The sequence below is a fragment of the Colletotrichum lupini genome, chromosome 2, assembly GCF_023278565.1.
Source record: "Colletotrichum lupini chromosome 2, complete sequence".
In the NCBI taxonomy this organism is placed as follows: Eukaryota; Fungi; Ascomycota; class Sordariomycetes; order Glomerellales; family Glomerellaceae; genus Colletotrichum; species Colletotrichum lupini.
In genome coordinates this window covers 212,933-239,754 of record NC_064675.1, presented here as the reverse complement: position 1 = coordinate 239,754, position 26,822 = coordinate 212,933, and the positions used below count along the sequence as shown (strand labels likewise).

General features: G+C 51.6%; 9 protein-coding genes across 9 annotated transcripts; 7 read left to right on the top strand and 2 right to left on the bottom strand.

The window, feature by feature from the left end:
* Positions 1 to 105: 105 nt before the first annotated feature.
* Positions 106 to 2,684, top strand: CLUP02_02450 (uncharacterized protein; the record flags this gene model as incomplete). Its single annotated transcript, XM_049281482.1, has 2 exons — positions 106 to 2,552; positions 2,609 to 2,684. 2 exons carry the CDS (start codon positions 106 to 108, stop codon positions 2,682 to 2,684), a joined length of 2,523 nt encoding a protein of 840 aa, XP_049138625.1.
* A 482-nt stretch (positions 2,685 to 3,166) lies between these two features.
* CLUP02_02449 (uncharacterized protein) lies at positions 3,167 to 4,977 on the top strand (the record flags this gene model as incomplete). The annotated part of the gene is made up of 8 exons (XM_049281481.1): positions 3,167 to 3,268; positions 3,322 to 3,634; positions 3,688 to 3,753; positions 3,779 to 3,849; positions 3,893 to 4,176; positions 4,306 to 4,461; positions 4,562 to 4,774; positions 4,905 to 4,977. The coding sequence occupies 8 exons, from the start codon at positions 3,167 to 3,169 to the stop codon at positions 4,975 to 4,977; spliced, it is 1,278 nt and encodes a 425-aa protein (XP_049138624.1).
* A 722-nt stretch (positions 4,978 to 5,699) lies between these two features.
* Positions 5,700 to 6,001, top strand: CLUP02_02448 (uncharacterized protein; the record flags this gene model as incomplete). The annotated part of the gene is made up of 2 exons (XM_049281480.1): positions 5,700 to 5,743; positions 5,797 to 6,001. 2 exons carry the CDS (start codon positions 5,700 to 5,702, stop codon positions 5,999 to 6,001), a joined length of 249 nt encoding a protein of 82 aa, XP_049138623.1.
* A 766-nt stretch (positions 6,002 to 6,767) lies between these two features.
* Positions 6,768 to 9,934, top strand: CLUP02_02447 (uncharacterized protein; the record flags this gene model as incomplete). Its single annotated transcript, XM_049281479.1, has 8 exons — positions 6,768 to 6,986; positions 7,081 to 7,208; positions 7,557 to 7,661; positions 7,991 to 8,523; positions 8,770 to 8,978; positions 9,368 to 9,448; positions 9,506 to 9,741; positions 9,859 to 9,934. 8 exons carry the CDS (start codon positions 6,768 to 6,770, stop codon positions 9,932 to 9,934), a joined length of 1,587 nt encoding a protein of 528 aa, XP_049138622.1.
* A 619-nt stretch (positions 9,935 to 10,553) lies between these two features.
* CLUP02_02446 (uncharacterized protein) lies at positions 10,554 to 11,861 on the top strand (the record flags this gene model as incomplete). The annotated part of the gene is made up of 2 exons (XM_049281478.1): positions 10,554 to 10,684; positions 11,120 to 11,861. The coding sequence occupies 2 exons, from the start codon at positions 10,554 to 10,556 to the stop codon at positions 11,859 to 11,861; spliced, it is 873 nt and encodes a 290-aa protein (XP_049138621.1).
* Positions 11,862 to 11,996: 135 nt separating this feature from the next.
* Positions 11,997 to 20,428, bottom strand: CLUP02_02445 (copper amine oxidase; the record flags this gene model as incomplete). Its single annotated transcript, XM_049281477.1, has 22 exons — positions 11,997 to 13,115; positions 13,177 to 13,644; positions 13,752 to 13,877; positions 13,980 to 14,147; positions 14,206 to 14,263; positions 14,358 to 14,387; positions 14,477 to 14,611; positions 14,673 to 14,784; positions 14,985 to 15,053; positions 15,122 to 16,333; positions 16,400 to 16,765; positions 16,816 to 16,981; positions 17,086 to 17,356; positions 17,541 to 17,676; positions 17,744 to 18,224; positions 18,299 to 18,413; positions 18,469 to 18,997; positions 19,058 to 19,614; positions 19,683 to 19,749; positions 19,840 to 19,888; positions 19,948 to 20,055; positions 20,156 to 20,428. 22 exons carry the CDS (start codon positions 20,426 to 20,428, stop codon positions 11,997 to 11,999), a joined length of 6,615 nt encoding a protein of 2,204 aa, XP_049138620.1.
* Positions 20,429 to 20,554: 126 nt separating this feature from the next.
* On the top strand, positions 20,555 to 21,607 carry CLUP02_02444 (uncharacterized protein; the record flags this gene model as incomplete). Its single annotated transcript, XM_049281476.1, has 1 exon — positions 20,555 to 21,607. The coding sequence occupies one exon, from the start codon at positions 20,555 to 20,557 to the stop codon at positions 21,605 to 21,607; it is 1,053 nt and encodes a 350-aa protein (XP_049138619.1).
* Positions 21,608 to 21,964: 357 nt separating this feature from the next.
* CLUP02_02443 (uncharacterized protein) lies at positions 21,965 to 25,116 on the bottom strand (the record flags this gene model as incomplete). Its single annotated transcript, XM_049281475.1, has 12 exons — positions 21,965 to 21,993; positions 22,053 to 22,354; positions 22,421 to 22,625; positions 22,682 to 22,744; positions 22,800 to 23,405; positions 23,455 to 23,759; positions 23,816 to 23,943; positions 24,011 to 24,139; positions 24,243 to 24,405; positions 24,431 to 24,527; positions 24,642 to 24,999; positions 25,060 to 25,116. 12 exons carry the CDS (start codon positions 25,114 to 25,116, stop codon positions 21,965 to 21,967), a joined length of 2,442 nt encoding a protein of 813 aa, XP_049138618.1.
* Positions 25,117 to 25,142: 26 nt separating this feature from the next.
* CLUP02_02442 (major facilitator superfamily transporter) lies at positions 25,143 to 25,535 on the top strand (the record flags this gene model as incomplete). Its single annotated transcript, XM_049281474.1, has 1 exon — positions 25,143 to 25,535. The coding sequence occupies one exon, from the start codon at positions 25,143 to 25,145 to the stop codon at positions 25,533 to 25,535; it is 393 nt and encodes a 130-aa protein (XP_049138617.1).
* Between the last annotated feature and the right edge of the window lie 1,287 nt (positions 25,536 to 26,822).

The window sequence follows — 26,822 nt, the reverse complement described above, 5'->3', positions numbered from 1 at the left end:
CTGCGTTTATCGACGCATTTCACTCACACCTCCCCTCAAAACCCGCCCTTTTCATCTGCTCACCATCACCACCACCGCTACCCTGCCAATTGGGGCGCCTTCACCATGCCTTTCGATCCTGGAGATGACAGGAGGCCTGTCACCCAGGAGGAGGAGCAATACTGGGAGTCTATGCGCCAGCTGCAAGAGCAAGACGATGAAAACCTCGACAAAGAGTATCTCAACAATGCCAAGTACTACATGGCACGCTTAACCGAGCTAAACTTGGAGAAGAATGAGCTCGAGCGACGTGCCCTCGAAGTTCACCGCGCCATTACCCGGGAACACAAGCACTTTGAAGAGCTCAACGACAGGTTCCAAAACACCAGGAAGGATATGAAGATTCAGCGCGAACATCACCAGAGGCAGTTGGCTGTCTGGTTCGACGAGCAACGCCGGAAAGACAATGATGAACGTGTTAGCATTGCAGCTGCAGCCCTCGCCGGCGCTGCCCCGCGGCGCGATTCGGCGCACATTGAAGCGTCACATCTAAGCAAGGTCGCCAGTGCTGGACTCAATGGCATGAACACCAACGGAGAGCATCGGAATGGCGCCGCCGTAACGATCCCCAGTCATGTCAGACCTAACCAACCTCCCTTGACCATGATCATTGACGCATCGGGTCGTACTGTTGGACCAGTGAACCGCCTCGTATCGAGCAATAGAATCGTCATATATCTGTCCAGCTTACCTCAGAAACGACCTGTCCAGCTCCGCGATGGCATCATATTCAGCCAGGACGACATGAAGGCCTTCGGAGAGGCGGAAGACAAGTGGAAAGGCGCCATCATCCAAGCCACAGGCCTCGTCCGGAAACAATCGCAGCAGTGCGCTCAATGTGCTAGTGGCAGAGGCCCCTTTGTGCAATGCATTGGCCTCGACATGCCTGAATTTCAAGCATGTGGTAACTGCGTTTGGCAGAGCACAAACTGTTGCGACGTCCCGCCGTCTATAAATCAAGCGCCGCCCACGAGGGGGTTCAAGGCACTCAACGCCCAAGATGTATATAATGAACGAGCCGCTAACGGCAGCTTTACCAACGGCACTGCGACTCCCGTCGGCCATAGCCGGCCTGGCTCCCGAGATAAGAGCTTTGCCGAGGGCTCAACAGCTACCGACGAGACAGAGGAGGACATGACTCCAATTACCAAAGCGAACCTCTTGTTGAAACACGATGGGAAAGTCTTTACGCATCCCGAGTGCATGGCTGGTGTACCCGTCAACAAGATTGATCGGACACACGAATACTGGGACCCAGCCTGGCCGGATATCGTGCCCACGATCGAGCCGACATTGCAGTCATGGCGAGACAAGCTACAAACTGCTTTAGAAAAGGGGCAGACCAGCATGAAGTTCCAACTGGGAAGACAGGTAAACCGAGGAGAGACTATTCTGAAGTTTTTGAGCGACGCCGACTTTTGCCCCTACCAACTAGTGGGAAAGAAGTATATGATGACTCGTCTGGTTTCCTACGACACCATTTTCCGTCTAGCCGACACTCTGCGAACTCTGGAAGGCTTCAAGACTCTTGACATCACCCCTCTGGAGTGGCTACGTCAACGCCTGCAGGAAATCATTATCTTGGATGGACCGGACTTCAATCTGGCCAAGACGATCCATGACTTTTACCACGATGCAAAATACGTGGCTCTGAGACTCGCCAACGGTAAAAAGAGCATCGGAAGACCGTCGGGCATGAAGATGGCGCCAAAAGACTCGCCCAACTCGGCCAGAGGCACCCCAAACAACAAAAAGCGCAAGCTTTTCATCAACGAAGAGTATCCCCTCGCATCCCAGCGTCCGCTTGCCCCAACACCGACACCTCAATTCCAGTCCCAGCCTCAAGTCCATCAGATGCAGCCTCAGATGCAAACCCAGGTACAGCCTCAGGTTCATCCACCTGTCCAGCCTCAACCTCAACCCCAGCCTCCGCCTCCGCCTCAGTCACAAAGTCAATTGCCACCAAGCCAACTTCAATCTCGGCTAAGCGAGACACCTTTGAGTGCGCCGCCGACTCCCGAACTTGCCAGGCAATCCAAGAAGCTTAGGACAGCGAGGATCCCTGGAAAGCTCAAAGATGAAGATTTACACTATGACGGCTTCACCGACGTTGATGACTACAGCGGCGATCATATCGGGCCACATGACTGGGCATTGAACCGGATCAAGTCCCGACTGAACAGCGTTAGCACCGGTGTGACACAGTACTGGCACTGGATTCCGGACAATGGAGAGCAGATCTTTGAGCACCAAGTGCTTGCGGAAAGCGATACTTTGACCTGGGGCATTTACGCCAAGCCAGTAAATTTCCACTTGGAGTTGGAACACATCCAGGAGATGAAATGGGCCACCGACACTTCCAAGGTCATCGTGGTTTGCAAGGACGGTGTTGTGATTTCGCCTGATGGCAAGCCTAGAGGCGACCTCTTGGCTGAGTTTAAGAGGGACCGCACCAAGAGGCGTTTCTTGGTCTTTTGCCGCAAGAAGGGGGTGGAACTGATCAAGGTTGAGGCGTGAGTATTCCACGTCTTTACGATGACAAGGAAAGGCAGCTAACACAATGTCATAGGGACGTCATACAAAAAGCATGGGACGAATACGAATCGCCAGATGTCCCGGCGATGCCAGACTCGGAGATTGAGTAGGACGGTGACGAGGAATTTCAGTGGCTGTGAAGGCACAAGCAGAAGAAAGGAATTGGAGGTCTTTCACGTTTTAAGGAAGGAGAATGGCGGAGATACCCCTGGTTTCTGATTTCATTGGGTGTCATTTCCTGCGGCTTCAGTGGAACTTGAGCCTGCAATGGCGTTGGGTTGCGTACCATCGCAGCCATTTTGGTCATCAAGCCATGTCGCCATAAGACATGGTCCTTTGAGTCTCAGGCAGCATATGATGGCACGGGATGCCGAAGCTTGGCTGCTTGCCATAATTGTAATTGGGTGGACGATGCTGCCTGGGACACTGTAGACATGGTGGAGTTTTTGGCTTTCTTGTGGGAGAAGAGGTGTCTTTGAGCACGTCTTGCATTTTGCAGTTGTTCGTCTAGAGTCTTTGCATGGCTCTGAATTTGAGCCCATCTCTCGTGGAATGGACGGGATAGATAGAAGCGTTGAGAGCGGAGGAAACAATGAACCGTATTTCTCAAAGGCCTAGAGGCCTCTCACTCTCGACCCACGACTTTCACTGTAAGCCCCAATGGCTCCACCGCATTGCAGGTCGTCAAAGCCATGTTTGTCTTTGGGGAGAAGTGCGTCATGCGGCTCAGAGGCGTCTGTTTGACAGCCCCTTCTCCTTTTCGCGGATGCGACGTCCCGGTCCATGGCACCGGGCTGGCATCTCGTATTCCGGCATTTCAACCTCGGCTATGAATCCGATTGGCAGGGACGACTGCGCCGCGGGACTGTATTGCGACGTTCCCAACCGCTTTGGTCGCCAAGAGTCATCACATATCAGATTGGCCTAGCCGATGCTGGCATGCGGTCGGAGCTGGCGCCTGAGGAGCCGGATACTGTGTTGTCGCGGACGGAGTCGGGGGCCGGCAGATTGGTGCCCCGTCTATTTCCACCGGATGACGGTCATCACTTGGGCATCCTTGGTCCCCAATCTGCTCACACCCGCCCACTGACCTTTCGATCGTGGTCAAACCAGGCATCTTGATTGAGATGACTGCTCGGACGGCTAGCAGCCATGGCCCACTGACTTTCTCAGTGGACCGTGTGTGCCCTGACACTCTCGTCAGTTGCGCTTATCCGTTTGTTTGATGTATCTCTTGTGGTGGAGATTGGTATGCGACATGGGCAACAACATGAGGTGAGCCAGTCAGTCAGTCTTGTTTGTCGAAGACGGCATCTAGGCGAGCTGCATGTCTCCTACGCGGAAGTCTGAGATTCCAACCACTCCTACAATCCCATGTCTTGCATCCTGGAAACATGGGGCAAGCTTTGGTGAGGCAGATCAGATTGCCTTTGGTACCGTCCACTACAAACCCTTGCAAACTACGAGTGCCAACTTTCAAACGTCGGGCCGCGGCATGTCTAGCTCAAAGATCACCAAGGAGATCTTGGTTCTCCTGGACTGGCGCTTTCGGGCGATGGAAACGCTGCCTACCGATGTCTTGCACTCTACGGATGTTAAGCGGTGAAGGTTGTCAGGTTTTGATTCTTCTCCGTGGAGGAATCATCTGAGCTCTTAATAACGAATCCCCCGCGACTCCTCGTTCCGCTGGTCTCTCCCTTCTTCACCTCCTATCCTTACTCTTATTCTCAGCCCTCATCAGACTGTTCTGCGTGGCCCCGGGGCCCAGGCCCAACTACCTTACTCAGTTCGGGCCTTGTTATCGCTCAGCAACTATAGTCGGCAGACATCGCCTCGAACGTCAGCAGGGATATCGTCCTCTCATGTTGCCTCCTTCCCTTCCTACCGGTCACCTTATAATCGGCCTTTCTTTCTCCCCCCTTCTTTATATCAGAATCCCCCGGGCCCACATCTATATCGCACCCACATGAGACACAACTCCACTGAGTATCCTGGCCGACTACGTGTTTTACGACATCATAACACGACGCGAGATGGAGATCCGGAGCGGGCGTCTCCCCTCTTCTGGGAATACAGAGCCTTCGGACTACGATCTGATCTGGATTCCAGTATATATTCGCTCCCATTCCTGTCAGCTTACTTTGTCCGCGCGCCTGCCTCGCTGTTTCATCCTGTTGCCATATTCCGTGATCCGGCCTGGGTGACATCTACAGCTTTTTGTTGCTGCCCTGTCGACTAAAACTCGGTACATCTAGTTGGGCGCCCTATTTTGCGGAGTCGAGGGAAGACTCCGGGCCCTCGCGAGAAAACACCAACGACTGAGGCGGCAGTGGCACCGATCGGACGACACTGGAGGGACTTGAAGCGGCATGCTACAAGCATATCACCCTCCTCGATTGGTAGAGTCTCCGCGTATGCCTCCCCCCCCCCCCCCCCCCCTAGAATCTTGAGGTCCATCGTACTCTTTCTAACCTTCCTCATCCCACAGATGTGGTCTGGTTTCTGGGATCTCATTTTTCTTGACGTTCTTGGTCGGCACTATACCCCGAGCCCTTTTACAGGTAGCAGACGCGGTATATCGCCTATGTGGTCAGCGCCTTCCTTCGTCCGGACAAAGTCCTCGTTCACGCGCGTTCAAGCAGATGTGTGCACTGCCTCTTGATCTGTCCAAGAGTCGAGATATTTTCGGTGCATACCTATCTCTATGACGTGCTATAACGTCTCCTTTGCTGAAGGATCGAGCTGACAGATGAAGTAGTGTTTCCGAGCCCTCATTATTCCGGCATATAGCTGTTTCCCACGGTCTTTGAGGCCGTTTAGTCTGGTGTCACGCACGATTTCGCCGAGTACGACATGATCGCGCCCCGTTCAACTAACCCGAAATGGAACGACTGTTGAACAGATGTTTCTATACTGGGCCTGTTGTTGACGTCTATTATTCATCAGCGAACGCGCAACACCAGTACTTTGACACGAAGGAGCGACGTGCGATCTCATGTGTCAGCTGGTTCCTCAAACGCAGACCTATATGTTCACGATCTCGTCGGGTTTAACGGAAGTGGTGGGATGGCCGCTCTTCATCTGGGAACAGAACATCAGGCCACCTCAGCCAAAGGCATCCGCCAATGCTCTGGGTATCACCATATTCTTCGCCTTGCCTGACTGATCCGTGTCCGGCTGCCGTATCGTTCCATCTTCTGGCGCCGCCCTAACTAATGACAGCGGCGACCCGCTACCGGAGGAGTTCCATGATCTGGTCAAGCTGGTTAGCATGGCTGTCAAGAAGGATGCGAAGGCCGGCACTGTGGTGGCGAGGTTCTACGAGCTGCTCCTCCTGGTTAAGATCTTCAGGGCCGAGTCGGAGGTTGAGAAGCTAGCCAAGACCGAATTGCGAGGCGCTGGTGAAGGAGTTCCTCAAGAAGGGTAACATCACCAGAGGCCAGAGCGACACCAGCGCGAAGCTACTAAAGACGGCCATGCAAAACAGCTTGAACCTTGACCTGAAACAGTCCTATGGACTGAAATCTCGGGCAAATCGGGTAATAATGTAAAACTGTTCGAACGGCACAGTCTCATGCTGATCGGCCCTTGCTGCTGTGGTTTCCTCTTCGGCCACTTCTCTCTGTATCTATTGCGTACCTTTTGATCAGTTCGTCGACAGAAGCGGCAGTTGAATAGTGAGTCTACACGTCTTGAGAGCAGTGCCATGAGCTAACGTTGTTGTCAGGACGCAAGCCCACCGTTCCGATTGCGATGGGCCACGCTTGGCTTCGCCTAGACTACCGCCTGCTGTTGAAGGAATTGTGCAGGCTCAGCCAGACGCTCTTCGTTGTTGCCTGGGACACAGGCGACGGGATACACCAATTGCTGCCGACGGAGTTGACGCGACACCATCTCCCGCCCTTATATTCCACACAGCTACGAGCATCATCGTGGATGCTATTTTCCGTTTGCGCTTCTTCGGGAGACGTATCCAGGGTGCTAGGAATGATTGGCATCTGTCGATACTGCCTCGACCATCATTGAGGGCAAATTTGAGGTCAGCGCAAATGGTGGTTTCCTTTCTTGGAACTCGCTCGGCATGTTTGAGGCCGTATACGAAATCTTTGACAATCACTTGAAGGATCGCTTCGAGGGATTGGCCTTTGTGGATCGGGCAGCTCATTCTGTTCTAGCTATCTCAGCTCTAGGCCATGGGCCCTGGAGCCCGAGATGGAGTTGGCCTCAACAAGCCAGAGGTCTGCCAGGAGGGCTACCTGTTCTCGGCGGTGGCCCAGTGGCTGATCGCGCACCCCAAGGACTTCGCCGACGTCGACACCATGAGCTCCATTGCCAAGCGTTGGAACCCAACTATGGAGATGACGAGGGATATCCTCGTGGGCAGGGCTCCGGAGCTCGATCCCGTGGTGGCGGTACGAACACTTGGAAAGACTTCTCACACCTCCGTGCTCCGTTCTGCCCAGCTGGGTTGCGGGCTACCGCAACGCAATCCTGATCGACGATGAGCACGACGTCGTCGAGATAGCAGACGACATGGATGTCGACGTCGTTTCCATCCCGTCCACCGATAACGAGGCCCCCGAGGAGAATCGACGCGAGAGCCCTGGAGAACGAGATGCCGTTGACGGGGGCTTGTATAAAGCAAGCAAGAGCCACTTCGTCGGTTTTTTTCTCTGCCGCAGAGTATAAAGACATGCGTCGTTGCTGGGGGGAGACTACCAGTTTGAAGCAAAGCTAGCGAATCAGTAGCATGCTGTCAATTTTGGAGACTATCGAGGAGAAGCCCTTGGCACGAAGTTCAACACAGATCACCACGATCACACACACCTTTTCTCTCCCACACTCCCAACTATTGTTATTGTTCCAGCGGTGAGATGACTTTCATCTACTTACTCGACCTGCCGGTTATCTACCTTATGCGGCCACTCCGACTACGGAATATCCCTTTGACTATTGTTCATTGTCGTGCCGCTGCTTCTCAGCCCTTATACCTCGGCCATGGGCCCCACGGAACGAAGTGCTTTCCGCATGGCGTCGATCATCAATCTTGGATCGTTTCAACATTCTGGCCTCCCGCGTCAACTCGAGTGAGAACGTCCAACGCCACGAGCTCTTTCGGGCGGGTCACTGCTTGTGTCACTGCCTGTGTCTGCCGTCCATAGCAAGGTTGTCGCGCGTGTTGAACGTCGCCCCTGCGCTTTCGCCAACCCACCACATCGATATTGCCACTTGGATCTTTTGACGATTCCCAAACATCATCTGCACGGGCACCGTCTCCCACTGTACATGGCTGCTCCCGTAACAAGAGCCCCGTCTTCAACTAATCACTTTGCACGAACACGCCGGAAACCCACGTAGCCGTGGTAGAATTTTATCACCAAATACGTCGATATTGGTCGGAAGTACACGAACCAAGCAACCAACAATCAGGACCTCATGATTTCCTCGGAGCGCCTCGGGCCCTGCTGCTGGACGTGCTCGTCCTCAGCTGCCAGCCCAGCCGGCTGAAGAGGTCGATGAAGACGATATCGTCGGCGCCACGAGTGCCTCTGGTACCCCCCATCGGCCCTGACCTGACCGAGGACCCGAACGAGGGCCATTTCGAGCTTCTCGTCGATGTCTCTGAGGAGATCGACCGTAACGTCCCTACGGGAATGGCGGTCTCTCACGCGAAGGAGCTTCGCAACACCCAGGTCCGCATTATCTATAACCGTCGGAAGACCGTGGTTAGCCTCGCCTCCCCCGCCCCTGCCTATACCGGTGTCCCCACAAAGGACGACTTTGATCTCCCTGTTGCGGTGTCGCAGGAGGTCGATCGCGAGGCACTCACCAGCATGGCCGTCTCCTTGGCCAAGACCCTCCGCGGGATGAACGTTCGCATTATCTCCAACCGCAAGGTGATCGTTAGCATGGCCGACAAGGCTATCAAGTTGTCGGACGTGATCTTTGGTACCCTGTTGTACTGTCTGAAGAAGAACTTGATGGCTATGGTGAAGGGAGCTCGAAACCTGGACAGTATTATGTCCGGCTTCGAGTACTACGGGGACTCCTAGAACCCCCGCGTCCTTAGAAACCTGATCTGGGGCATCAGCGTCATCCAGTCATATACCGACTGCAGCGGTGCGGCCGTTATCCGCCTTAACCTTACCCAGGTTGAGGTATACGACAATTACTAGTGCCTTCTGAAGACTCTAGATTCCGACCGGGAGTCCGCCCTCAAGGCGAACCTCCTCGAGGCGTTTAAGATCCTCAACGGCGGGCCCCGTCGCCCCGGGCAGAAAAACGAGACCGTTGCCTTGAAGATGCTCGAGAAGCACTTAGGCATCTCGGCAGACGATGTTCGCAGGATCATCGAGGCAGCCAAGCTTTCGTGGATCCTCGCCTCCGTCTGGGGCCGTGACAGTGTCATGCCCCCCCCCCCGAACAAGAGCGGGTATGTTTACATCGTCTCCTACGTCCAAACCTCATACCTAGCAATACACCAGATAATTGACTTCCCCGTCGAAGCTTTCACCGACGATACCATCAACCTTACGAAACCAATACCATTCGTTCTCACTATAGGCCATACCAGGGGCCCGCGGAGGCAATCGGCTACGAGTTCATCCATTGCTGTCACACACCTGAGCGCCCCTCAGACTAGTGAAGCGCCCACAGCCGTCGTAGCGAGTCAGAAATACTGACCTGGGCCCGTTTCGAGTTGCGAGACACACGAAAGAGCGGGCCGGGTTGAGTGCTCAGCGCTGTCGCTGCTCCGTCGCTTCTCCCGCGCGTCATACTAATAGTGCCTTAGGTCCCCAAGTCTACGGAATCTGCGGTGCGCACCCTCTGGAGCACCGCTCTCGCCTCGAACAATGACATCTACGATCTTGAGGTTTGTCGCTCTGTTATCGCTGCTACTCGGGTCGCTAACATTGCTCTATAGCTCTAGCAAACCTACAGAACCGCCGCTAACAATGCGCAGAGGGCGCTCAAGCGCGCCGGCAAGGAGGCCCGTTCTACCCCCGTTATCGACAGCGATAACGACGAGGCAGCTATAAGCTCCTCCCGCGCTACGTCTTTATCCCGTAACGACGCTATAATCGCGCTTCTGCGCACCATCCGCGACGAAGTACGCCGTTCGAACAACATTCTAGCCGCGGTATGGTCGCCCCGCCTGCGCTCCGTGTTCGTAGCTAATTATTTGCAGATCCGTCAACAGCAGGGTGACCACTCACAGCCAGACAACTTTTGACGGCTTCTGTTTTGCTCGACCCTCTTAAGCTTGCTTACGGTGGACTTCAGCTGCCATAGGCTGCTCCGCGTCTGCACCTTCTTCCCCCGCTTCGAAGGCGCCAAAACCGTGTTCCGCGTCACCTAATCAAGATGGAAGCGGGCAATGTAAGTGCCCGTCTCGTCGTTGAACCTGGCCAAGCCGGTCTACGGACCCTCGGTGTCTGGACTTCCGTTTATCTCGGGATGTCGCGGATCGTCGGATCATCTGGGAGCTACAACGAGAACGTATACCAGCGGTCCTCAAGCGACTGCCTATGCGCGTCTGTGGTGTGACCGACCGGGTCAACAACAAGGATGATAGTCCCGCTTATTGTTGCGTTCCTCTTGAGTATATACCACCCCTGGCAAGATTCCTCACATCACACCTGCTGTCGCTCCTACGGGATTTCGACAATGTCCTTGGTGCTCTTTAGCACTTATGAGCAGTGCAGTGCGGGCCTCCACGGCTTCCCCGGGACCAGGTACATGGTTCACTTCTGCGGGCGATTCCAAGGAAAAACGCAAAACATCAAGTTAGTGGACATATCCAAATGTGTTGGGCTTATTCGAGGAGACGGCCGAAGTGATCGCGGGGGTTAGCGAGCACCACATCATCCAAGTCAGGAAGACATGAGAAGAGCCGATGTTGGCTTGCTCTTCTTTCTTTCCTCCATACATGGAAGTCATCTTTCGCGCTATTAGCGTCGACTTAGCAAGATATTATCATGGAGGACCACGTCACCCACTTTCTCCTCGACCTCAAAGACATTGATTTCACGTTGAGCGTGACACCGGCGCAACTGTGGCAAGCAGGAGGTGGACAGCATGTGAAGATCTCCGTGATCGAAACCCACGGGTCAGAGCTCGCCGGCAGCGATCTTGGGATTTCTTGCGAAGCTAGTCATGTATGGGTGCTTTGCCAATCAATGGTCGGGTAGGTAGCGGATCGATATCTATCAGAGACTCTTTGCTAGACGCTCACATGAGCCTCCAGACGTGGAAGATTTGGACATGTTTGGCCACTGTATATCCGCTCATGCCCATGAAGGCTATTGGCGATGTAGTCACACTAGCAGCTGCTGATGCTACTGTCCGTCTCCATCATCCAGTTACTGCAGCTGGGTAGACAGCATGGAACTGTGCCGTACAATTGGCCCCTCCGTTTACTTTTACTTCTGAGGGATCGTTGGCTTTGGCCAATTCTTCACCAGCCAATTGGCTGCCCTGCTGACGCGTATACCAACACTGTGTCTCTGGTTTCGAGCATGCCGTCTTGAATCATCAACCCAAGCCGGGCCAGCGGGTTGCCCGATACCAGCGGCCTCGCCAAGGCTAGGGAGCGAGACTCCTCTGACAAGGCCATGAACACGGTGTCTGTAGAGGACCTGTTGGGTATGGAGTGGGCCGACGAAATCCAGGTGGCTTGCTTTGCTCAGCAGGTCCACTCGGAAAATCACCTTCCTTCGGTATCATCGTATGTCTCGAACCCTGTCACTAGCCACGGACTGACAGCTAGGTTCTCAACTACGATTATAATAGGCTGTGTGGCTCTTTGTGCTGCGGCTTCTTCGAGTTGGGTTGGGAACTGTCCCGAGTCGACTACACTATCGGGCGACAGCGGAGGTACTCCGCGCAAGCCAGGTCTGAGCAGCGCGAGAAGAAGGACGATGAACACTGATACTATTCTCATCGACAAGTTTGGGACGAACAAACGCGACAACAGAGAAGGCGATTCACCTTCTTACGACGCGCACACGCAATCAGTCGGGGTGCGGGTGTGGTCAGTATCTGGAATCAATCGTTCGCAGACCAGTCCCATCCGTCATGTCGTCGTTCTCGAAATCGAGAACATCGATCGCATCTGTCAAGAACACGATCTCAAGACTGCTAGCACTGGTATGGGTGGTAGTGGAGCTCTATCGGAATGTCAACCTGGAGCCCTCAACATCGACCACAACAGGGCTACAAGCCAAGAAGATCACCATAGGCTCGGATTTCATACCATCCATCGCAGGGCAAATCCGAAGAACTGAAGACTCAAGAGGTATAACAGAAGATGCTGGAACGATTGACTAAACGCCGTCAATACACATGTAATTTCTAAAGAACCAACAGACCAACGCTACAAGATCATGATTCTAGATAGTCTCAGAATGAACACTACCGTACTACACCCCCAATTTCGTAGTCAACCAGCGTGCAAGTCGAACGCACTTCTGATCAATAAATCTCCAGTGCAAATCTCCGAACCACAAGGTGAGCACAATTACCACGATGAAACTGCAAGTCCAAGCCACACCGAGAGAATACCCGGCGTTCTGCATCGAGAACTTGAGACCCAAGCCGAGGAAAGACCTCTCAACAGCCCAGTGAACCAGGTACATGCCGAAGCTGACCTCGCCCAGGTATAGCACCCAGCGCGCGTTCAACAAGCGCTGCAAAGGCGGCAGGTTCTCTAGGGATGTTACCAGTATCATGGCACCGACGGCCGGGAAAGTGCGCGCCGGGTCCTGGCCGAACGTGGGGAACATTTCGAGCCACCCGTATCCCACGGCATTGAAGGTGTGGCCATTGATGGGGTAGCCTCCTAGCCAGAGTGAGAACACAAAGACCAGCCACCAGCTGTACGAAGCCGTTCTCTCAAGTGAACCCTCCAGGCTCGGTAGCTTGTTCCGCAAATGGCGGATGTCAGCGAGAGCCATGCCCCAGAGAAAGAGGCAAGGCTGCCACATGTCTCCATCCGCGCCGAGGGTCCAGAAGAAAACGAAAATGATCGCCACCACAGATAGCCGGGCTAGGGGAGATACCCGTGCCAGGGCCAAGCAGCACAGGAACACGAGAATTGATCCCCTGAACTCGACTGACAGTGTCCAGGCCTGAGGCAAGAAGCTGGCGGTGGTGGTCTGAGTTGTGATGATGATGAGATTTTGCCATACCAAGACGAGAAGCGCCAAGATGCCGGTGGCTGGGGCTGCCTCAGGATCCCTGCTTCCGCTATTGTAGTACAATCCGTATGTTTTCAAGACGAGGACAATGAAAAGGAGGGGAATAGTCGGGAAGAATAGCCGCATTCCGCGGCGGAAAACGCTTGATGGAAGGGACCCAATGCAGGCTTCAACTTGTCCACTGTGAGCCTTCTTCAACGGGCTATATGTGAGCACAAAGCCGCTGAGGACAAAGAAGATCATGACGCTCAAGACTCCGCAGTGGATAAGTCGGATGAATGGGAGTTGCAAAAAGTAGTGATTGTTTTCATCCTCTCCCCAACCATGGTTGATGAAAACGAACTAAACACCAGATTATCAGCCATCTTCTCATAATGGTACATCCCGTTCAATGAATGCTCACATCATCAGTGTAGTGGAGGATAATGACGACCATTGCCGCGATGCCACGGAGGCCGTTCAGGTACGACGTTGAGTGGGAATCAGGGACCACGGAATTTTCGTCCCCATGACCGTATGCGTGGGCCACGAACGATGGCACCAAGGTCCAGAAGATGCGTCGTGCATGGGAGCAGCGGAACCGAAACCAGCTCCTTCTGGTGTACTCAATTGGCTTTTCTTCTTCGTACGATAGTTCAGACAGATCTGCCGAAAGATCTGCTTCCTCGTCTTCAAGGAGTGGCTCGTAGGACTCGCCCGCCTGCTCTCCCGAGAACCAGCCACGTACGGTATCGGCAGACTCCTTGGAGAGGACCTTCATGGCCGTGCCGAGCTCGCCTTGGTTCAGCATCTCGAGCTGTGTTATACAAAAGGGATTGAGAGAAGCAAGGCAAAGAGGTCGCGGCGAGGAGGCGGTCTGGTTTGAAAAGAACTGTTCGAGAGGTGGTATTGTTGTGAGTCTCCCGGATTTCTGCAGTGAATAGGCTTCGCGATTTATAACTCAAGACTTGAGGCTGCGATGTATGAACCCTAGCGAACAAGCTGTGCCGATAAGAAACCGAGGCAATCAGGAATGGGAATGCCAAGGGAGGAGGGCGAACAGGGCCGGATGAGGAATCGCATCCGAATCGGAACGCCGCTCACCAGCGAGTGGTCTGCCCGAGACTCGAGGCAATGCAATGAGAGGCCACAAGATACATCAGCATTCCCAATCATATATAGCTGTGTCTCAGTCAATCCCAAAGATATTCAAGCTTCTACACTAACAAAGGGGGCTTCCAGATGGCACTCATCGCAGCCAGGATCGTAACCCGATATGTTCAAGCCTGGGCATATCAATTGTCGGACTTTGCCCAGGGAAGAAGAATGAAAACAACGACCCGGCATCATCGCAATGTTTACTTTCGAATGTATGAGTTCGACCTTTCTGGGCAACTAAGTTGTTGAGCCTGCACTAGTGTATTCGTGAGGCTAATCGTTCCGCCCGCGCCACCATGCTTTTGGGTTGTGAGACATGGGCGGTTAAGTCAGGGGACAGGGAGATCTCGGCACTGATGGGGTTAGTCGCCGTTACACACATTTGGGAGAATCCATTGCGAGACATTCCATGCAAAACGTGTTTGTTACACGATTTCGACCCCCTACCAAGCTTGCGCGAGGAGATTCGCTGCCACGCTAGAGGGAGTGTCGTGATCTCATGAACAACCCCACACCCGCATTCCACGCTCCTCTGTGCCTGCCAATAAGCTACGGGAGTTGCTTACCGAGTGGCGAGGACCATAGTCTCGGCCCGCGACAAGCAAACATTCCGATCATAGGAGGACAAGGTTGAGAACGCAATGCTCAGCTCGATGCCGATGGGATGCATCACAAGCATCAAGACAACGACAGAAAGATGGCTACTGTTTTCAAGTCCTGCTATTCTCATTGCATGGTACCATTATCTCAGCCGCAAGTCACAGAGTTGGAATCCGCAGTTCCTTGGGCTTGGCGTGAAGAATTTCAGCCGCAAGCCATGGTACCACTCTCAAGCCGGAGCTTCGGAAGCACCGTCGCAAGTAACCCGATGAATCTAGCCTCTGTCCACATGCACGATAGACTTAAAGTTTAAACAAGGGCCAATGTCTCCATACCAATCATGATATGAAGAGGTCGGTTTATAATCTTTGGTATGCAGTGTTATCATATCGCCCCTGAGAGACATCCCTTAGATGGAGGTGGAAAGTCCCCTTTTTTGATTATAGGTAATCCTCGGGCCCTTTCCTTTGCCACAGCTATTGAACATGGAAAGAAATGATCTGATAGTAGGTAGACATGTGTTCTGGGGAAACAGTGGCTTCCCTGGATGGAAAAGTACATGCAAGAATCTGACGGCTATAGCTTCGATGCTGCAGCAGGGCCGTCGCAACCACAGCCGTCAGCATCCTTTACCGCCTTGCTAGTTTCAATCAGAGTGCTTTTGTTGAAACTTTGCTCGCTAGGAGGCACATCCAACGCGGGGTTCTTGTCAAAGAAGTTGACAGGCTTCAGATGTACCTTGAGAATTTCGACCGGCATGACGGGGAAGTCTTCGATTCTTGGCACATGGTTGATGCCGAACTGCACCCAGACGACAATGTCAGACTCGGCAGTCAATGTCTCATTTCGCTCAGACCAGCCCCTAACACCGGTGCCTCCACGAGACTGATTGGTATACCAACCGCCGGCGTAAAGCTCCCGGTCTCGATGTGTTGTGACATAAATGTTGTGGTCCGCGAACTCGGCGCGCTTGTAGTTAAAGCTGTCTTTATCGCTCATCAGCTTCTGGAAAGGCGGCGCCATGATCTTGTAGGCCACTGGTTTCCCGTTGATGGGGTTGAGGGAATTGGGGTTGGTGATCTTGAACGTGCGGTTCACGTCAAAGTCAAGGTCAAGACCCGATGTTTTCTCCACGACCTTGTCGATGACTTCGTAGCCTGTGCCGTGGGGGTTCCAGTTGGGATCTCGCGGCATTTTGTGCGCTTCCGAGTACACCAGCTGGTTGGTGTGTCCATCGATCATGGGGTCGACACGCAGGGAGAAGATGTGTTGATGGTGTCCCGCGAGGACACCAGGGTGGACAACGGTGCCGAAAGACGTGCCGACCTTGTCCAACTCATGGTCAATGGGCTGTGTTGATAGAATGCCGGTAGCTCGGACTTCGTAAGTCACCTCACCCGCCTGATTAAACAAGAACATCAGGATGTACTCATAGTTGGAGACCGTAATGATGCTCTGAAGCACTAATTCGCGAGATCGGACGAGCGCGGCACGTCCTGTACGGTAGTTGGTGTGCTTCCAGCCAATGCCTGCATCTTGCTCGTGGATGCAGATGCAGTTATCTCTGGACTCCGGCTGACCGCGGTCATCGGAAATTACACCACTGAGGTACTGAATGCTTCCCAGGCAGTCACAGCCCAGTTGCAGGTTGTTGGCAGTGGCTCCCGCGCCCGCATCACCGAGATCGAAAGCGGCTTTCTTATGGAAGGGATGGCGCGGGTCACCATAGGGCACACTCATCTCTGAGAGCGACAGTCTGTAGAATAGCGGACGACCGTCATACTTGACGTTGTACAACACCATACCTTCGCGCTGGTTAAAGCCTGGAAAACCCCGTGTTAGCCACTATTCCCGGCCATTTTATTCTCCCTCAAGTACGCTTTACACACCGATGAAGAAACTCCACTTCTGCCACTCGAGCACATTTCCGGTCTCTCCCACGGGCGTGACGGTGAAACTCGGTCCCTCAGGTTGAACAACCTGCAGAGGCTTGAGGTCTTTCCGGAGGTTCTGGGCTTCAGGGATGTACTCGTTTCCTGGCTTAGGCGTGTATGGGCTAAGGGGCTTGATGGTGTTGTCCGCACCAGTGGGAAGAATGTCAATGCGGATGATCTTGTACTCGTTGCATTCAACCACAGGCAGAATTGGTAACGGGAAAGCATAGTGATTAGAGTCGGGTTCCGATGAGTTGTTGGGGTCTCTCATATAGAGAAAAACTTGATATAGACGGGCATCATCGTTGACACCATCAGATCCTGGTGGAACTTAGTTGTGAGAAACACGAGCACTTAGTTTAGACACCCACCGTAGATCCACGGATCAGCGCAGACGACTGTGCCTTCAGGTAGCTCGAGTTTTTTGATCTCGGCAAGGACCTTGGGGTCCTCGAGTGCAATCTTCTCGACCAACTGAGCCTCATCATAGTCGACGTTGCCGTGGACATTAGCACCAAGCTTGAGGTTGCTCTCAACCTTTCCGCTTGTCAGATTGACCACCGCTTCGTGGAAGAGATCCCATGATGGGTCTTGTCAGCGTTCTTGTCGGAGCTCAAATAAGCGAAGCCTGGATGTCGTACCGTTCCCCGGATGTAGTACGCAAGGAAAGCCCTGCGGTCAGGTTGAGTCGCAGACAGTCCCTTGTCCTTTGCGTCCAGGTAAGGTGCCAGTTCTCCCTTGGCGGGTTCACTGAGAGTCACCACCTTGAACCGAAGAGAAACAGATGTTGGCCAAGCAGTCTGGATCACTTGAGCTGCGGCTTTGATCTCCGCACCCGAGAGGGGGCAGAGGGGGTGTGGTGCTGACATGCTAGAGATAGGCCTTGTAATTGAGGGGTTGTAAATGAAGAAACTCGAGATGATTTCAAGCACAGATGAGGGAACAGAAAGGTTTTATAAACGCAGTCCGGTAATGTGTGGATGTGTGGATGTGTGGATGTTGGCGGCACCGTTGTTGCTGGCCTCAAACCGGGGCGGGAACTCTCCTCCTTATCGGACCCCGTTGCAGCGACGTAAGTTCGGCGCAGGTGATCCACATTTTAGGAGTGGCGCTTGACCCGCATGTCCCATCCGGGTATAAGCGTCCTGCAGTTTCGTTCCATGCTGTCACGGCATCTTGGCATCGCTGCTTATCACCAAGTACATGTATCATCCTTGTCCGAAGCTCTGTCCCTGGGCTCCGGTTTGTTGCCTTGACTTTCGTAGATGTCTTTTGGTCTGGGCTAAAGGAATAGCCAACTATCTTCCAGTGACCAGAGATAGTTGAGCCAAGACTTTGCCATCTTCTCATCATCGTCTCGGGCCCAGATCCTTTCCAGCATCTCAATGGCATTTCTAACATTGTAGCAACACGACGATATCCAGATATTCCTGAAGATTTCCCGTACCATAATCTTAAGATCGGCCGCTTGGATCTCTGCCCCAACGACAAAGGCCGGCCACACCAGGCTCTTCACATGGAAGTCCTGGGCTGAAATGGAGAGCATATGGAGTATGCCGGATCGAGTTACCCCTTCGAGATACAGGTCAGAGAGATTATGCCCTTGATCGAGCAGCGGCCCTACAATGTGAGAGGCGTATACTTCAACCGCCGCCTTGTAAGCGTGCGCAAGGTGCGATCGCGACTGATAGTGCTCCGGATCTGGGAAATTCTCTGCCCAACCAGACGGCGAGAAGTTGTCGAGACCTTTGCACAGCTCATCGACCTTCAACTGCTCTGCCTCAAACATGTCGAGAGTGATCGCATAGAGTTGATGACGGAAACTAGGTACAGCAGCTCGGCAGGACAGCCAACCCAAGTTTGATCTTCCGACTGGCGCAAGATCCTTAGAAGAGACGGATCAAGGGATGCTAGTTGCTGAGCGAAAGAGCCCTTTGCTGGCGCCAGTGTTGCGCCGATGATCCCAAATCTACAAGAATAGTTAGGGGTGAATCCACGCAAGAGCTTTCAGGAAGTGCCCTTACGTCGTGTAGGCTGTGTCAAAATATTCCAGCCAATGATCGGTTCCAATACTGCGATTCTGAAGGGTAGCTTTCCGCTGTTGGAGTATTTCACCAGCACCTCCCAGGTGATGCTCCCATCCACGGCTGCCAAACTCAACCACGTCCATGCAGATAAATAGAACGATAGCTGCCACTGCGGCATCGTTGTTTGTCACATCGTCGTCCTGGATTTCTATCTTGAGATATTGCAAGGCTCTTTGCTTATGAGCTAGAGCTACACGCAGTGAGGGCGAGAAGTTTGGCTGGCTCAGCTGCCAGTCGCGTCCCTGTGACTTATGCCACAGTGAAGTATTCTCAACTTCAAGAAGCCTTCTTTCCGCACAGGAAATTTGCATCTGGCTGATGACCAGCCGATGAGAGTAGTGAAAGGCCGAGATTGCGATCATCGCATGGGACAAGGCATGACTTCTGGACATAAGCGGCATAAGGGACAAGAAAGGATTGCTGGATGTCTGGTAAACGACACATTCCTTGGACATTTCCATGTCAACTAACACAGCATTGTCAGCGCCTTCACCGTGGGATGGTTTCGTCCTGGGTTACAGCTTACAATAGCGTATGTACTTCCGGCAATCAACTGACAAGTCTTGCAGGTCAGGGTCGATGAGAGACCATGACACGTCAAGTGATGCCGGCAGTGCTTCGCGCAAAGTGTCCCGAGAGTGTCCCACTGCGAGACGGCCAGACTTACAAGGCCTTGCGGCGATAAGATCATCATTCGGTCCTTGATCTGCGCCGTATGTGGCTTTTCCCATCATCTTGCCTCGGCTGGCCACACTGTTGGTCCACACCAACTTCTTCGGCCGATCATATCCTTGACACCGAAGCTTCAAGGAGGTACAGCGGAGGCAAGTCGGAAGGAGTCTGTCACACTTGGCCCGCTTCTGCCGACAGGTCCAGCACGAATTGGAAGCGTGGGACGCGTCTGGCATGATGGATGGAACATCGTTGGTTGACTGCCGAATGTCTTTAATGTTGGATGTTTGCGTGAAGTTGGGTCCGGGCGAGGTGTGGAGGCCGCGGTGGTGAAGGTTGAGGGGCGGGGTGTTTTTCTTATCAAATGGCAGACCCGGCGGATCGGGAGGCCGGCAGGATATGCGATCGGCGCTAGGCCTCATCAGGAAGCCAAGACGCGGCCCTGGTCACAACCCCAGATTCGTCCCTCACAGGCTCACCCTGATCTCGCTGGGGCTTCAGAGTTTGGGGCCTGAGACTCTTCCCGATACCAAATGTGAGCGATTTCTGTGTCTTTTGGTCAACGGAAAACTTTACAATTCATGCATTGGCAGTTTTCTTGAGGGTACGGTGGATCATTGTGAGTCTTTCATGGACCTCCATCGTGGAAGGCCTCAATCAGGTACAACCCGCCCTCGACTTTGCACTTGTCCCAAAAGCCTTATCATTGAGGATAGAGGAAACTTGTTCTGTTCATTCTGATACCAGCGTAGCAGTTACTATCAAGTCTGCTGGTTCATTCAATTGACCAAGTACATCCTTGTGCAGAGGCCGGATCCGCTTCCCCCGACTTCCGCCGCATTCGGCTCCGTCCTACCAAAGCCACTCGCAGTCAACTTCCAGTCCAGCTCATATGAGCATTATTCAATCCGCAAAAGTTCTCAAAATCTAACAAACCATTGGAGTTTCCTACCATGTGGAAGATGAAATACCGTGGTTTTTCGGCATCTCGCTTCGCAAAGGTAATCGCCAATTCCCCGCATTTACAAAGATTCTTGAAGGGCTCATTGGTTAATACGAAAATCCTCAGTATTTCTCGTATTCTCGGGACCCTCTTCCGGGCCCTATCTTGACCGGACCGGGTCGGCCTTCCGATGCGGGGCATTGCCGTTGTCCAGCCTGCGCCGGGTGACATTCTGCGGACGCCTATATCGGAGGGTACTGGCACCGAAATTCGGCTACTCATTTCAGACGTATCCTGCCAAAAAAAACTGATTCACCGAGGAACCTAGACTGACGTTTAGTCTTTGCCTTTTCGAAAGCACCAGAACAATCTATTTGCCCAAGGTCGCCATCCGCTCTGGCATCCACGATGTCTACTAGTGAGAAGAGCCCTTTTTGGGTCGAGTCCGAGGACTGGCATACTGCCGGCGAACCTTTCCGTATCGTGGACAGGCTGCCAAACGGTTATCTACCCGAGGCCCAAACCGTAGCCGATCGTCGTTTCGCAGTCATCAAAACTCCTGGCCACCCGTTAGATGAGCTTCGCCAATCACTATGCCACGAGCCCCGCGGCCACGCAGACATGTACGGAGGTTTTGTCACGCCGCCTGATGACTCTGGGGCTCACTTTGGGGTCATGTTCTGGCATAAAGACGGATTTTCGACTGCATGCGGGCATGGAACCATCGCCTTGGGATACTGGGCTGTTACAAAGGGACTCGTCGAAGCACCCAAAGATGACGGAGTTGTCGACGTCATTATCGATGTTCCTTCTGGGCGCGTGGTTGCCAGCGTCGGCGTCAAGCAGGGCATACCTGTCTATGCCGACTTTGTCAACGTGTTGAGTTACCAACTCGTCAAGGACCTGGAGGTCCAGATCCCGTCTCATCATGCAACTATCAAAGTCGACCTTGCCTTTGCTGGTGCAGTCTACGCTACGCTTGATGCATCTCAGATCGGACTAAAGGTGGAGCCTGGCAGCCATCAAGACCATATCAAACTTGGTAGAGAGATCAAAGCATTCATTGGTGACACGGCCAACTATGGCACCTACGATCTCTATGGCGTGATCTTCTACAACGAAGAAGGGGATGTCAATAACGAGCGAGACGAGGTGAAACAACGAAACGTCACCGTCTTTGCTGATGGACAGATTGATCGTTCTCCGTGCGGTTCGGGTACCTGTGCAAGGCTTGCTGTGCTGCTTGCGCAGGGCAGGATAGCACCGGGTCGCTCCAAGCTTATGCACCGGTCCATCGTCTCTACTCGCTTCCAAGCCGACATCGTATCCGAAGAGACAAGTCCCGTGGAAGGCTTTCCTGCCTGTATCCCACGCGTCCGGGGTCATGCCAATCTAGTTGGGCGGATGAACTTCTACATCGATCCTTCTGACCCGGTTTACCCCGGCTTTCTTCTCCGCTAAACATCGGGCTTTCCAGACCCCTTCGACGGCTTCGGACCCATTTTATGAAGCTATCGCCGCGCCGGATTCTGTCTAGCAGTTGAGCAAGTTGCGCGAGGCGAAGACTTTTTCATGGCGCTGTCGAATCAAATGCGGACGCTACCGACAGCCATGTGACTTAAAGCAATTCTGTAGCCTAACCTATCGACGCCGCGGTAGAAATTTTGCTTATCTGCACATTACTCGAGCTAAATGACGCTGCGCTGGAAGTAAGTTTCATAGCAACCGGAATGACCGGCGATCGTCGATTGTATTAGTTCAACTGAATATTGATTAGGCATGATCATTTTGACCATGTTCTACGATGTTGAATGTCCCTTACGAGTCATCGCATCCTGTTTCGTCCTCTGCTCAAGTCATCAAGAGTTATTGCCAGTCGCAACTCCCCAGAAGTATCCACACCAACTTCCCAAGATAAGCACGATCAATGCTACGAAGCAGCTCTTGGAGATGAGTCTGTTCTTCTCGCCATTCTGCCCGTAGAACCTCTCCTTCCTGACGTTGAGGATCTCGCCACGCGCAATGCGCAGTTTGCGTGTCCACTGAAGGTGTCCCAGGTCGACGGACTTCCAGGAAGCAAACGTCAGGAGGAAAGAAACGACCACCGAGATTCCAGCAAGAATGACGTAGACAATAGTCACCTTGTCGTAAGAGTTATTGTCGTTGTCTTGGATGACGCCAGTAATGACGCGGACGACAATGTTCATCCTGAAGAAGAAGCATCATGTTAGCTTGGACCGGGCATCAGGGAAAGTTTTGAGCAGGAAATCTTACGCGTTGTTCATCGTGATCTTCAGAGCATATGCTGAACCAAAGACGGTTGAGTCCCACATTGATGTGCGGATACTGTCAATAATGGTGGCTGGTCCAAAGCAGTAGGCGAAAGCGAAGACTCCGAAACTCGCAGCAGTGCCCTGGGTGGTATTGGCGAAGCACACGAGCAACATGGAGGTAAACATTCCAATGCCACAGAAGACCACTAGAGGGCTATGTAAGTTACAAGACCTCATTTTTGTGGAATCGATCAACACTTACAGACTGAGATACGGTTACCGTAGAGGTCAAGGAAGACTCCCAGTAGGGGAACAACGAAGAATCCTACTTATGTTAGCTGACTGAAGGGCACGGGGAAAGCTGAAGAGCAAATACTTACCGGCATATTGCAACGTAGCGCTATACCAACCGGCAGTGATGGAGCTTGTGCCGAAGCGCTGCTCGGCGAGCTCGGTGGCGTTCTGCAGGAAGACAATGGCGGTACTCGTTTCGAATAACGAGAAGCCCATGACTGCCCAGAAGGCCCACGGTAACTCGAGGACCTTACGCAACTCGAACTTCTTTGTCTTTTCCTTCAATCTCTCGCCGGTAGCAGGGTCGCTGACGCCGTGGAATTTGCTATTGGCAACCTTTGTAAACCAGTAAAACACGCCCGTCATGACGTTCGTGAAGAGATTCATGAAAACGGCAACCCAAAATACCCAAGCGAAATCTCCCGTCTTCTTGGCGATGATATTGGCAGACGATTTTCCAGCAAATGCACCAATCTTGCCGATGCCGAGCTCGAAGCCCAAAGTCGAGGCAAAGCCGTTGCCGGGGGCAAACCAGGATGAGAAGACTTTGTATTGCGCCACTTGAGTCGCAATATCTCCGAGGGAGCGGATAACTCTGCCCGCAATCATAAACTTGTAAGAGCGGGTCTGAGCTGCCGCTGCCACAAGAATCGAGCCGGCTGAGTAGAGGAAATTGCCGTATAACATGGCACCTAGCTGTCTGTCAGTAATGCTCGTGTCAAGATTTCTGATTATTCGGACCTGCGCCGCCAATCCTGTCCGTAACAACACCGCTGAGAAGCATCAGAGCTGTAACCATAAAATCCTCGCTAGCTTCCAAAAGGGAGAACTGCGTGTTGTTGATCTTCATCTCCTTCTTCATCGTTGTCTTCATGGCACCGCTGAGGCCGGAACTCCACTGAGAACCAAAACCAATAGCAGTCACCAACACAACAGAGGCCAGCTTCCATGTCAAAGGAACTGGTCTGAGGCTGCTGTTGACCGAGACTTCGTCGCTATCCGGGGACGCGGAGACAGCGGTTGCAAAGCCCTGCTTCTCGTTTTGACTTGTCTCAGAGACATGGTCTGCGGGAGCTTGCTCGGCATCCCGAGGGGGTGGCACTGCTTCGGCAGCCATTGCTTAGGTGTTGAGGAGGAGAAGAGGTTCAGCTGAGACCGTCCGACTGTGGAAAAACGTAAAGTGTCGACTGTAGAGCGAGAGACGATGTCAATATTTGACGAAGTTTGGTTCTTATAGCATGGTTTACATGAATGTCACTCCGAAATTGACCGATGGACAGCAACGGAGGGTCCTAACCCCGACTACGCGTCTAGGGTCGCAAGCCGTGGATGGCCCTGCGTCCGTCAGGCGCTCCCGCTTGGTAACTGGGTGGCACCACGTGCGGATGAGCAGGCGATGAACTTGTCTAGTCCGACGAAGGCGCATCTAATCAATCAGATTAGATCCACAGTTCGCCGAAATCAAGGTTGCAGAGACCCTTCGATTCATGAATCTGCAGGAGCTAGACCCGGTGATGACAAGGTTGGACCACCAAACTGGGAATATGATGAGTCTCCTTGGGGCCGACAAAGGAGGCAAAGCAAGCCAAAGCGCTGTCACTGAAAAAATCTGTCCCGGGGATTGCCCAAAGTGAGTAGCGGCGGCGCAAGAAGTGGAGGTCCATCTTCTCCAAGACGCCAATAAGCATTGTTCTACTGTTTGTGCAGAATTTCTCACAGTGATATTTTATGCAGATCCAAAATCCCTGCCGTTGCAAGGGAAGTCTTGAAGTCTAAATCGCGGTAGTGTGGTGTTGGATGACATTCTGGAGCAACTGGACTTTATCAGATCCTAACACAGAGTACTGGGTTCCCTGAATAAAACCTCGCTGATTCCCGAGAAAAATAGGTCGCAAGCCGGAGGGAAACAGCAGCTTTCATATACTCACTGACTGAACCTAACTTGCATGAGCTAGATACGCATAGTTTCCTCTTGTTCTTCTTCATCTTCGACAATAGGTCGAACGAGGTGACGTTGAAGAACGGACGAATCACAGCTTGGAAACAGGTTTCATGGTTCCTCGGTGATACGACGTTATCCCGCTCGGCTCGAGCGAGCGAGCCTGCCAAGACTGCTACGCGGCCAACATCCGTCAAACAACCACGCTTTGAACGTCTTTTTCGCGCCCATCTGGACCACTTCGGAATCAACAAAAGTCGATCTATCGAGTGAGTGGGAGCCGACCTAAAAGTGCATGCATCTTGCGGGACTTTTGATCCCTGCACGCGTTCCTTGGTGTGGGCGCGCTGGGGTTGGAGCTAACGTGGATTGATACGACAGAAGGCACATTTGATCTAGAAGCTCACCTTGCAGCTTGCAGCTTGCATTTCTTTGCTGCCATTGGAACCTTCTCCGTTGTTCATTGTGGTTTTATCTTACCAATAGAAAAATGGCGAGGCCGGACGATTCCTCGGCCCCAAAACGCCCTCGCTCGAAGGCAAGTTCGCAAGGGAGACGCAACAGTCGAGACCAACATCAAGATGACGACGTAGTTGTCAATGATGAGACACCACTTCTCAAAGCCAGTCATTCCAATATGGCCGTTCCCTCGTATCAGACTCCCGACTTGAGTCTCGTGGCTGAGACAGAAGCCCCCCAACAACCAGTGTCTTGGATGTCAATGCCCAAGAAGTGGCAGCTGGGCATGGTCGTCTTTGCCCGCCTAGCCGAACCGCTGGCTGAGCGGTCACTTACATCGTACCTCTTCTATCAGTTGAAGTTTCTCAGTCCATCTCTACCTGTTGGATTACGAGGCAGAAAAGGGGCCCTATTAAGTAGTTAGGTAGGGGTGGTAGGTAGGCAGTCTGGGCCCGTGCAGACGGACCCTTCCACCTACCTATACCCACTAAGGGACCGCGGGCTCTGCCTACGATCTTCCCCTCCTATATACACGCAATAGACCTATACTAACTTATTAACCTAGTCATAACTAAAAGGTCTAACTTACTTATGTATATATTAATACTAATTAGTAATTAAATTATATATATATTTCTACTATAAGTTAGTAAGGATATAATTATAAAAAAAATAGCTTCGACTTACTTTACTAACTATTCTAACTTATTAACTTAGTTCTATTTATTTAATTAATAATAAGTAGCCTAGTTTATATTACCTTAGCTCTTTTTTATTATTACTAGTTAATAACTAATTAACTAATTACGGGCCGTTAAAAGTACGCTTTATTACGTATAATCTCTTTTATTAAAACTACTACTACGAAAGGATTAACTACTTTATTACTATTATTAACCTCGCTTTTATTATTAATATTATTTTTATTAGCTTTATTATTATTACTAACTTCCCTTTAATCGAACTACTCGTAAAAAAATCTATTTTAAATATATTATAGCTAAGTATTATTTTAAATTAATAATAAATAAAAAGAGATTAATTACTAAGAAATTAATCTAACGATTACTAGCGTACTAACGCTTAGTAATAATAAAACCTTTAGAATTATAAATACGTTAATAATAAATCTCTTATTAATAGTAAAGTATTCTGAAATACTAAGGAAAGAAAAAGATCTTAATAATAATAATAGGGATTTATTTTATATTATTAATAAATTTACCTCTTTTTAACTTAATAAAAGCTCCGAGACTAGACTAATAAAATAAGGTATAAGAAGTATTAAAAAGAATTGCTAATTAGTAGCTAATAAAATCCTTTATTTATTACTAAAAGTACGGTTATAAAAGGCCTTTCTTCCTTTTTTATAACTTTTTATTAACCTTAATAACTTTCTATTTATATACCTTATTAAAAGAATAGAATTTTCTAATTAGTAATAGTAGCCCGCTTATTATTATTAAAACGATTATTATAACTAACTTACTACTCCTTCTAACTTAACTAACGTTATATTATAATTATAATACGACGATTATATTTTATAATAATCTTTTACTATATAACTTACTTCGTAAATATATTATAATAACTATTAGCCCTAATAATAAGTAAAAAGGGTCTAATAATTAATTAATATTACCTCTAGCCTACCTATATTCTTAAATTATAAAACTATACCTAATTCTAATTCGCTAATAGGACTACG